General features: G+C 40.1%; 1 protein-coding gene across 1 annotated transcript in view; it reads right to left on the minus strand.

The window, feature by feature from the left end:
- Positions 1 to 12,769, minus strand: part of SYCP2 (synaptonemal complex protein 2) — a 2,578,701-nt gene that overhangs the window by 1,478,808 nt on the left and 1,087,124 nt on the right. The window contains exon 7 of the mRNA XM_044088976.1: positions 10,660 to 10,910. Coding sequence (XP_043944911.1) covers positions 10,660 to 10,910 — 251 coding nt within the window. The remainder of the gene's footprint in view (positions 1 to 10,659; positions 10,911 to 12,769) is intronic.

Raw genomic sequence — 12,769 nt, forward strand, 5'->3', positions numbered from 1 at the left:
TGATCTGTGCCTGACATACAAGGCCATATCCAACCCGGAATTAATGGACATGCTCCACCTCAAAAAATCCAAATCCACCAGAGCCACGAGAGCAAGAGACTTAAACCTCAACATGGATATAAATAGGACGTGTTGGAGGGACAGAGTCATCACCCAGAGACTCCCTACACTATGGAACAGAATCCCAGTCCAAGTGAGGCAGAGCCCCTCACTGACTCTGTTCAAGAGAAATCTTGACGAGTGGATGGGAGATCGTAGGTTTACCCCGGGAATCATCTCTGTGTCACTGCTGGACAGAGGCACAGCAAACTAATGGGTATAGTATTCTCATCCTAAGGGGTGGTGAAAGCCACACACACTCTGGCTAGGCTTATAAATGCCCTAGGGCAGATAGCCTAGTATGAACCTATGAACCTATGAAGCTATGAGCTGAATAAAAGGCCTGCAATGCTAACAGCAAAACTCTCACTTCCAGAACACTGATATGCACGTGGGCCTCTGAGGTGGACCATGTGCCTTGGACAGTCTTTCCCTAGAAATGGCCCCCCACCCAAACAGGGAAGCATCCATGGTCACAATGGCTGTGGGCTGAGGGGGATTGAAATGTGTGACTCCAAAGTTCTATATCTGGCCTCATCCACCAAAGAAGGTCCTGTTTGCAGGAGTTGGTCATTTGAATCTGGTAACCGAGGGGGTGATAGTTTGGAAACCACTGACAAAGAAGGAGCCATTTCAGGATCCGCATATGTAGCTTTGCTCAAGGCACTATTTGGATTGAAGCTGCCATAGAGCCTAGGGCCTGAAGAATTTCCCTTGCTGAGACTTTTGTTTGAGTGAGTATCACTCAGAGCTGAAACCTCAATCAATGGAGTCTGTGAATTCGGAGTGAATTCAGACAGGACTGAGTGTTGAACACTGCTCCACTGAACTCTATTTGCTGTGTAGGAGTAAGGTTTGATTTCTCCCAATGTATCATTATTCCCAACAATTCTGCCACAGAGAGAGTATAATGCAGTGCTGTTACCAGAAGATGCTCAGTGGGGAGGGTGAGAAGCCAGTCGTCCAGATATGGAAACACCCGGAATCCTTTTAGTCTCAAGTGATCTGTGACAACTGCCATGCATTTCGTGAACACTCTGGGGGCTGTAGAGAGACTGAACAGCAGGGCACAAAATTGATAATGACTGACCCCTATCCAGAAGCAAAGCAGACTCCTGGAGTGTTTCTCCATCTTGATGTAGTAATACGCATCCCAGAGATCTATAGAGCACATCCAATCTCCTTCTTTTAAAAAGGGAAGAATGGACTGAACTGTGACCATCTGGAATTTGGTTTGGGTGACAGACTTGTTTAAGCTGCTGAGATCCAAAATGGGTCTCCAGTGCCCTGTCTTTTTTGGCACCAAAAAGAATCTCGAGCAAAATCCGGATCCATGCTGGTCTTGTGGAACTGTTTGGATGACTTTTTTTTTGAGACAGCTTTATAATCTCTGAAGCTGCTTCTTCCCTTTGACTGGGTGGAACGTCGGGAAGTTTTCTTGGAAGATTTGTTTGACAAGAAAGGGGAATGGTGTAACCTCTGGTGATGATACTTTGCACACAATGATTGGTGTTGATAGATTGCCAGGCAGCTTGGTGCAGAGAGAAATGACCCCTGACTGCTTCCAGAGGTAAGCAATTGGGCTGCTCCTCAGGAGTGCTGATAAGGTGGTTCAGAGAAGGAATCCCTGCAGCCTTGGTTACAAGGTCCCCTCTGCCTCTATAGGGGAGTCTTCCAGAATTGTTACACTCGTATGGTCACAAACACGCATCCAGGCATGATGCCTCATAATAATGCCCAGACCCACTGCTCTAGCCGCCTATTCAATCACATGTGACAGCAACCTCATGGACAAGTTAGATATTGATTCCAGGGTTGCAAGTTGTGAGGCCACTTTCTCCCTGACCTCGTCAGACAACTGTCCTGCGAGCATCCCAGAGGGTTCAGAGATGACGTCCCTCTGGAGCCATGTAAAAATGTGCCAAATAATTCAGGGTATAGCAAAGGTCCCTGATGCAAAAACACGCTTCCCAAGTCTGTCCACCACCTGGGACTCCCTGTTGGGCAGGTGGACACTGGGACTTTCCTCAGCCAAGTCCTTTTCGTGGCCGCCACCACCACCACCACCACCATAGCATCAACTGGTAAGCCTTTGGACCAATGCAGGTTCTCCTCAGGAGGGGAAAGAATTTTGTGTGGTCTTTGAGGGATCACCTCAATGGAATCAGGGTTCTTCCAAGCATGCTGCACAACGAGCTGGATGAGCTCGTTTGCAGGCAGGGTCACCCAAGAGGTAGAAGGCTGGGCACAAAAAGCCTGCAGGAACACGGACTCCTTAGATGAAGGGTTGGAGGGGTTCCAGTCACCTCTCTACTTCAACAGTTCCAGGATGTCTCCAAAGGAGACATCATCAGGAGGTGATCGCGGGGACCCTTCACCATCATCGTAGTCCATGTCTTCCATTAAGTACTCCTCAAGTAAGTCCATATTCTTCCTCTTGCATGTCTTCTTTTGAGGGGGATCCTCAGTGGGAGTCTCTGAGGAGGACTCGGAAGAGCGGGTACCCTGAACAGGGGTGTCCTGTGGCTTCTCTGCCCGGTGTCACGGGAGGTGGTCTTTAATAGCTGTAGCTCAGGGTGTAAACACTGGGGTTCTGACATCAAAGGAGTGCTGCCAGAAGCAAGAGCCCTCTCCATTGCGCAGAAGGCAGGTCTGCTCGAAGAGGGATCGGAGCCCGGAACCGAGAAAAACAACTTCGGGACTGGGGTCACACCCTGCTCTGACAAAACCACCCCCACAGGTGGAGCCTCAAGTAGGATTGCCGCAGACATGGCTATTGGTGCTGAGGATGGAACCGAGAAGAAAGACAGCTCCGTACCCTGGACCAAAGCCCTCATCCTCCAATCCCCAGATTGAGGAAGGACGGGTTCAGTGGGAACCGAAGACCAAAAGGACAAACTCTGAGCTAGAGTGAGATGCACCGTAGGCACTAAGGTAATGGGTTCCAAGAAGGATTTCAGAGCAGAAGGCTTCGGAATCAAGATGGTCGAAGAAGGAGTGTAAGATGGAGTCTGTGGATAAGTCAACCCAAGTCCTGCAGGTAGATGGATCTTAGAAGGTGTGGGGATCCCGCTGGCTAACAACAGCTAGTCCACAAGATGCACCACTTCATGTTCCGACAGGCTCCTGGTGGATCTAGTGGATACTTCAGATGGGGAGTCAGGACGTTCAATGAAGGGGCTATATGTTTGACTCAGAAATGGATCTACAGAAGGGGAGGATCGGGGTCCATGGTGCAAGGTCAGCCGGCACCGAAGTCTCTAGTTTCAAGACTGGAAGTAAGGGATCACATTCAGTGAAGTCAGTACAACGCCGGTACAACACTCAATGCCAAAGTGGCACTCGGAGCTGAAACAGTCGGTTCCAAAATGGTAACTAATGAAGTAGTTGAAGGTGTGCCCTGAGCCGAAGTGGCCACAGGTGCTGAAGTCAAAATAGGCATAGTAAGGTCTATGATCAGTGCTTTAGGCAGGACCAGTGCTGGTAACTGGCGCCGGTATCGAAGGTTTCAAGATGCTCGGAGCAGAGGAGGATGGAGCTGTAGAGGCAGATTTATGCTCTGAAGATAACTTTGGGACCTTTGATTTCCCAGGCTTGCTCTGATTACCCGATGGTGAAGAAGGAACAGAGTGGGATCTCTTTTTGTCCTTAGTAGGAGGGGTTGAGACCTCCATCGCAGAAATGGCCTCTGAGAAGGAATACCAGAGTAACCATTTCAGGATCAGTTTATTTTTGCACTCATTAACTGAGTTGACTGAAACTCTGACAAATGCCACACAGAGGCTGCACCGAAATGTGGGGCACTCCCAAACAGTATACACAATCATCATGAGAATCACTATTAGGTAATTTTCCATTACATGAAGCACAATGCTTAAAACCTTTAGTACCCTTCTTATCCGACATCTTGATAAAAAGACACCACAGGCCAACTGTATAATCCAACTAGAACAAAGTCAAACACCATTCAAAGAAGTCACAAATATAGCAATATACTGATATGTAGAGAAGAAAAGGAAACACCTTACTAAAAGCCAAAACTAATAGATTAAATAGGAAAGACAATATGAACTATGGTATTGAAGAAATATCACAAGGGTAAGGGAGGAAAGGCCGTACCAACAATGGTACTTGAAAGTTTACCAGTGGTAACAATGGGTAGAGTAGACAGGAAAAAAAACAAGGTTAGACAGAAGAAAAGACACTGGAAATACTAATCGCTTAATAAAATATGAAGATATCAAAAAGTTTTCACACAAATATCAAATAAAGTTCCACTTAGCTGAGAGCTCGGCTGAAACTCGGCTTTACGGCTACTCAGCAAACAAGAGCTGAGGTAAATGGGAGAAGAGCATTCTGGGTAGAGACTTAGCTTGAGAGTTTTTTTGACTGGCGCAAGCTTGGTAATAAGTCCGACTCGGTTCCGAGGGCTCGGAACTGAACCCATCAGTGATGAATGGAAAGAAGATTAACAACATCAGATAATGTATTTAGCTAATCTCACTATATTTTTCTATCTGACTGAAGAATTAGTGTTCCCTAGTTACTTCTAAAGAAGGCAAGATTAACGTGGATGAGTGTCTTGTCAGGTCCAAAAACTGACTGTCTAAAAACTGACTGCACACCTCACATCTCTGACTACTAGTACTCAAATACAATTTCAGTGCAGGCTACTGAATGACATCACATCTGGTCACCTGACTCTGTGGTTACCATACTACCCTCTCACTAAAAACTGAGCCAGGATCTGTCACTGATGTGTCACAATACACATACAGAACTTTAAGTATGGTTTATTACAGCATCTGGAAACTGTAAAACAATTCCAACACTTCTACCCTTCTAGCAGAACTAACAAGTTATTCTCTGGCAACTCAGGGTAGCAGTTAATTTACCACTAAGGACAACAGAGCAAGATCCAAGCACAGGCTTTTCACAGACACTGTGTCTCTCACTGCATTCAGACCTGTGAGATAAAATCTTTATGGTCTAAACCAAGTTATTTAATTTCAGGCTATTTTTCTTAAGTTTAGCTGGGCTGAGCTTAATCCCTTCCTTTCCAGTATCCTCCCTTAAATTATATACATTCTGTCAGTTATAACAATACAGTCTGACATACATGTATATTTCTTTTCTGTCCAGCCGGACTCAATGTTGATGCATTTTTAACAAAAGAAACTTTACAAATACATTTTTAACACAACCATCTGTACACATGTTTTCATATTCAAGTGCCATATAATGCTTTACAAAACTCCAGCTAGCTATGCTGGCATATGTCACACATGTAGTGCCCTACTCCCCCTGCAATGCTGGCCCCACCTCACATCATCATCACACTCTGCTAAAACCCCTTCAACTAAAATAGATGGGCAGTTAGCACAGGCTCTGGCAGTTAGCACAGAGGACTAAGGCTATGACTTGATAACAAGCTACTTTCTGTGATACATGGGCTGACCCCTTCAGCCTCCATTTGCCTATTGTGTGACCTTCAGCAATTCACTTAATCATACAGTGGTTTGGAGCAACTGGGAATTTTGGCTAGACTCCTTAATGGTATCCTGGACTGTGTGCCTAGTAACTGCTATGATGTCTAGTCAATATCCCACTGAACTGCCACCAGTATGTGGCATCTGGTTTATATCCCACCAAACTGCCACCAGTATGTGATGTCCCCTTCTATCTTGGCAATCCTCACTACTGACACCAATGTGAGACCGTCACTTAAACAGGAGTAATATTTTACAATTTCCCCTAACAGCACAACAGGAACACACTCTATAACCTGGGACTGGACTGTATACTTCTGTCCACCCCTAATGTAACTCCTTATTACACACTTTAGAGCAATGTGTTCCATTTTAAGATGTCTGATACACTCACACTTAAATAAATTGAATCCCACACATCCAACCACTTCTGGGAAAGTCTGACATAGATTTCCAGCTGTGTCCCTCCCCCCAAATGAGATGGTAAAATGCTGCCACCAATCAGAGCATCTACATGCCCTTTCAAAGGGGTGTCCGATTATTAAAATTATATATCAAAACAAATGGTAGCATATGACCTAAAGCAGCCAGGCTTTCAGACTGGCCTGGGAACTGTCAAAGCAAGTATAAGCACTCTCAAATCGCTAAAGAATGCACTAATTGAACAGCCACAATGTACGATAAACATATTTAATAATGACCAAAATGATTAAAAATGTAAAATAGTAATTTCAATAAACAAACGGAATTCAATCACCAGGAAAATGAAATTAATACTGAAGGACAGAAATCCAACATTTAGAAAAAAATCTGACTAATTAGCTATAATTTCCTGTCTAACTGAAGAACACTGTCTCTGAACTAAATAAATATTACAACAGAGCAAAGGCAGGCTTACATACAGCCGCATGGTGCAGCAGTTAGCATTGTTGCCTCACAGCAAGAGGTTCTCCAGTTCGATTCTCAGCTGGAGAGCCTTCTGTATGGAGTCTGCATGTCCTCCCCACGGTCGAGAGACATTTTAAAGACATGCAGGTAGGTGTGTACATGAATGGGTGTGCCTTCTTTGAAGACTGGGCATCGGGCTGGCACCTCGGCACACTAAAAATCCACTGCCAATCATTAGCGGACCAGAGTTCTGCTGTGGCGACCCCTAACCGGGAAAAGCCAAAAGACATTAATTTAGCAAAGGCAGGCTTACAGTTCTTGGTGAGTCCTTTGGGTATCAACTATTCCACTGCTCCATATAATAACACAATTCTACTCAACTGTGAACTAAACTATGAACTCAATACAACTCAACTGAAATATTTAAACTGTCTTCATCAGGCTCTTTTATAAACTATGTTAACTGTCTCAACTGTTCCAGTTCTTATTTTCATTTCACTCTTTGAAAATCAACAAACAGCTGTTTATATTAAAGTTCCTGTCCTTCAGTCTCTGAAAGTAAACACAGAGCATCTGAACACATTCCGATGACATCATCTGTAGATCAGCTGACTCTGAGACAGTCTGCATTTAGAATCTCCTGTACAAACATGCACAGTTAGAAATGTAACAAAACATTGTTCAGCTCTTTAAGTATCCCATACAAACAGAGCATTACTCTACATGTTAAGAACTTAGTTACAATATCATTGCTAGCTATGCCAGCATATAACACACAGGTCAATATAAAACCATGTACAAAACTTCAGCCAGACATACTAGCACAGATGACAGTGTCTAATTTCTTCACATTTGTCTATGAACCTAAAATTACCAGCCATTGCTTCTCAAGCCTAGGACCCAAACTTTAGAAGTAATGTTAATCTCACCTCAAAGAAACAACTTCTTACAAAACTTTTCAATCAGATTTAAAATAGTAACAAAGACTTTTGCAAACACATCCAGCTGTACCCCTCCTCTTTTCTCTTCAGCCTTCATTCCCTCAGTCTCTCCTTTCCCCCTTTATTTTTTTAAACACCTTTATTAAATTATCACTTGTGGTATAGGCATATTTACATTTATATAAAAGCAATCAAACTGCATTAACAAGTTAAAATTACCACAAAATAAAACCATTTACACCAACACACAGCTGGATCCAAAGTCCTTTTATTATAAGGTTAGCACTTTCACAATCCTACCGATCATACAGACATTGAAACCATAAAATTCAAAAACAGAAATTTATACATTTTTATTTAATTTTTTTCTAGTGATAGAAAACCAATGTGAGAGTATTCATCTCGGTGATATTAGAAATATAACTGAAAAGTCAGAACTATGATGGACAATTACATTTAGAACAGATATGGGGCTGGGTGTTAATGGAACAATCTCATTAAATCCCATCCTGAGGGCATGGGATTTATCCAGATGAATTATACGTTGTTATACTATTTTTATATATGATGATTAGTTATGTGTTTTAGACTTTTGGAAGTATTACATATTTCAGGATTTAAAGATAAAACCCAAAATTCAGCGAAACCAAACACAACAAACAAACAACACTATTGCAAAAGAAAAAACGAGCCAAGGAAAAAACGTAAAATAGTGTATTCAACGTTTTCGTCCAATAGACTTTATCAGAAAATGTTTTTTGGTCAATAATAAATTGAAAGTATAAAAAGCGTTAATATTTATATTAAAGTCACAGATTTATAAGATTTTTATTGGTTTTAAATGTTTTAATTATTTAGATAATTAATTGAATAATTGAGTTGTTAATTGGTTGTTAATGAACAACAATAGTATAAATGCTTGTGTTTTTGCAGATCTTTTATTCTGATGAAGTCTATTGGAGGAAAACATTGAATAAACTATTTTACGTTATTTCCTTGGCTCATTTTTTCTGGTGCACTAGTGTTGTTTGTTGGTTATATTTCAGGATTTAATGAGGTTATTTGTGTGTAGTTTATGCCCATCTCGTAAAATTTATGTATGTATATGTTTCCTAGTAACCGTTTCTTTAAATGAATGTATCGCTTTTAGATTAAGTAGACTGTGTGATACTTTATTTCTGGTTGTATGTGAGAGATGTAAGCTGATTGGATGGATGGTTGGTTCTTGGTTCATAGTGTCTTTAGTTATATAAATTTCTGTTTTTGAATTTTATGGTTTTAATGGTCTGATGAAGCGATCAGTAGGATCATGAAAGCTCTAACCTTATAATAAACTGACTTTGGCTCTAGCTGTGTGTTGGTGTCTATGGTTTTATTTTGTGTGTATTTACTTGTCGTTGTAGGGTGTCACTGTTTATCCTTTGTTGAACTCTTTTGTTTGGATATATACTTGAAGTTAAAATTAACAAACATTTTGCTTCACATATACTGCTATATATCATATAACCTAAGCAGCATTACATAAATTATTCAATTCTTGCCTCTTTTTTTAAACAAGAAACATCTTTATTAAATCATCACTTACAACATAAGCAATCATACATTTATATAAATGAAAACAAACCACACCGACACAATCCTAGTTGCAAGTATTTTACACTACAAATCATACTGACACACTCCCAGCTGCAAACACTATACATCACTTATAACCTACCCAATCGTTTTCAGTCAGACATTACATAGCTCATTTAAGTCCTTCCTCCTTTGAAACCTCATTTGTCCCCTATATGTATAAAACAAGAAAAGCAGCACACAAGCAGGCCAAGGTGTCCACAGTACAAAAAAAACACAAAATCCACCAAGAAAAGCACTGGAGAAGCTACGAAAGTTCTTTTTTAGTGTAGTTAAAATTTGATGCTCGCTATTCATCCCAAAGACTTCAGAAATGATAAAATACACTTCCAAATCACTTTTAAACCATTCAAAAAACATTTGACCATCAGATCATCTCACTAATAAATCAATTAAATACATAAAAACATTTAAAGATATACTACAAAAATTGTGCATCTCAAAGTGTCCACACAGTTAACACAATTTAAAACACAAGGACATTCACCCCTGTATATTCACTTTAGTAATTTTCCTATTTTTTAAGAAACATTTTATGTTCACCATATCATTCAGACCAGGGGGTAAATAAGAAGCAAGTTTAATCTGCCATTCTGCCTCTCTTTGTTCAACATCATTTCTAAAGTCCCCTCCCCTAAGGTCACGTTTAACAACTTCCACTATAGAAAAAGTAAATTTCTTCCAGTTAGAACATGTCAAAGAATGCTTAAAAAGGACATTATTACTATTTTTTTTGTTTTTATAGCATACAAGTGCTCTAATACCCATTTCCTTAAACTTCTGGTAGACATGCTCACATAAACATGTCCCCTATATTTATTGTTCCCACAATTCCCATATTTTTCCTATGCAGTTTGCTCTTACCTCTTTCTAAAGCTTTTTCTAAAGATCTCAATTCCAGTTGTTTTATCTCTGTTACTTTATTCACTACTCCTAGAATAGTTGGTTTAGATTTTGATTTCCATTTTCTAGTAGTTTCTTTTTTGGCAGTCACCATAAATAGAGACAGCAAGGCCAATCCATGTCTACACAATTCTGATGCTGTATCATAGCTCAGGAAAATCATTACCCTTGTCACACCAATCTGCCCACCCAGCATCTCTGACAGTGCATCCCGCAGGGAATTGTTAAATTCCGCCAGCTTACTGCACTCCCAGAAAATATCCTTTCCCCCTTTATTTTCTCTCTCTTTCTCTCTCTTCCTCTCTGTTGCTCATTCCTGTGACTTAAACTGATTCTACTTGTTTATATATGTGAATCTGCTCACTTACTGTTTTGATAACATATTTCACAAATTGCAAGGATTGCACTGTACTGTATTATTTGTTTTCACTGTATTACTTGTATTCTGTGTGTTATATACTTTGCATGTCTGGGGTAAGATGCAGATCGGTCCACTGAGATCGGTGCTCTACCCTAATAAAAAAATTCAAATAAATAAATATAAAGTAAGATAATCTGTAATCATCAAATACTAAACCATGTCAGTACTCCTACAAGATTATTAAATAATTTAGTAACTGTGGGATATTTTCTGTTAAATGTCTTACTTAAATGTCAAACCAAAACTCAAATTATTGAAACATTTATTATAATAAAATTCCTACCAATGTCACTGGACTAAGCAGTGGTGAATACATATCATCTTCATTTAGTTTCTTGTTTGAGGCCTCAGCAGACCAGCTGTACTGAGCTTTTTTACTACCTGCATTCAGGTTACACAGACTAGTGACTGTAATTCCTGCAGATTTTACTGGGTATTTATTTTCTGGTGTTAAACTATGCAAAGAAGGAGATGGAGAGCTTAAAACAGAAGAATGTTCTTTGGCAAAATCCACTTCAGGTGAATTACTTGAACCTGAAAATAAGCACATAAATATATAACTTGTCAATGTCACAACAATTTTTATAAACTAGATGTCAAAGCTTTGAAAATTTCTTGGCAGTTTTCAATGTAAAGCCAACAACCATGCAACTGCAATTCTGCAAAACACCATATACATTTTAGAACATAATTTTTAACATAATACACATTTTTATTGCACAAAACAGTGGTGTAGCACTTAGCACTGCACTTGGTATAAAAACACAGGTAAAATAAGAGATTATCACTATGCATAGCCAAAATATGTAATTCATTGACAACAGCAAGTCTAGGAGTGTATGTACCAACTCAGGCAAGAATCATGCACCAAACACAAATGGTAAATTGCATACTGGCCCTAGGTACAATGTTACAAGTAGGACACAGGGTGTGCTGGGCACAACATAAAGTGTACAGGTGAGAACAGTGACCAGAGATCAATAAGGTTCTGTAGGCACACCCCTTAGTAGTTTTCAGCAAGAAGCTGCCCATTCCATTAAAAATAAAATACCACCAGCCATTATCACAAGAATAAATAAACAGCAGTGAAAATGTGCAGAACACATGGGGCTTATGTCTACACAGAAAGTTAGCAAATCTGCACTCAAAGGGTAAAATATGGCATGGTGATACTACAAGGCACAGCCAGCAGAAGGATTCATGTTTGTTGTAGGATCAGCAGGTCAAATATGTACCAAGCACAATCCTAATTGTAGACGTAGGAACATTACAGAGACAGCACAGAGATTATAGAAAAGGAACACATGACAAACACCAACAGTGAAGTAGTCTGAAGGGAAGAACTGAAGTACATGGCGCATGTGTGGGTGCCTAAGTAAATGAAATTGGACTCTGTAGCAACCTTCAGCATGAATGAAGGGTTGGTAAACAAGATCAGTTTCTGCCTTTTAGAAAGATCAAGAAAAAAAGGTCCTAGATGAAAATGATCTGATGATCAGTCCACTTCAATGATTAAAAATTTGCAGATAAAAAAATGGAAAATCTAAAAAGCTAGCTGTTCTAATTTTTTAGTGCTGAATTCAAGAACAAAAAATAGGTTGCTTAAGATGGAAGTATCAACACTGAAAAACATTGTTCAAATATACATAAGGCAAGCTTCTCAAACATAAAACAGATATTTTGTGGTGGAAATGGATCTTTTATGGGAGACACAGCTAGTAAGGTTTCCCACATAGCTGCTTTACAGACCTTTAGAAATGCCAGGGGTGCACAATCATGGCCAACACAGAAGATAGAAACAGCTGTTTAATGCATTCTCTCAAGGAATGACTAAGGCAAACAGCTGTGAGAGGCAATGCAAAACCAAAACAGGAGTAATAAATGTATCTGTTTAGATGATACCCAAACTGAAAAATTTCCTGTTAGTCTGTATATGTTTTCTGAGCTGCTCATAGGATACAGAATACTCTGGAAGAGTAGTCTGTAGAGTTAGCCACTAGAAGAACTAGATCAACTAAGCTATAAGATACAAGAAAAGACGTCTGAGGTTTAGTCCACTGGATGAGTGTACTAGTAGTCTTTCAGGATAACAAAAATGAAGAGAGGGAACAAGAACCAAACTTCGCTCTGTCAAAATGAAGCCACCAAGATCATCCACACCTTCAGCTATCTTGACATAACTATGAACCTGGACAATGTGGGGAGAGATGGAAAGCAAAGAGAATCCCTTGATGCCACATGACAACATTGGCACCCATACAACAGTTAAAAAGAGTCGACACTCAGGAAAAACTAACTGGTAACAGATACAAAGAATTTTGTGTGACTGCAAAGACTGAAAAAACATCTTTGCCATCAAAAGCTTGAGAGAACACTTGTCAGGAAAAAAGTGT

The sequence above is a fragment of the Protopterus annectens genome, chromosome 12.part0 (genome assembly GCF_019279795.1).
Source record: "Protopterus annectens isolate FY-2018-M chromosome 12.part0, PAN1.0, whole genome shotgun sequence".
In the NCBI taxonomy this organism is placed as follows: Eukaryota; Metazoa; Chordata; order Ceratodontiformes; family Protopteridae; genus Protopterus; species Protopterus annectens.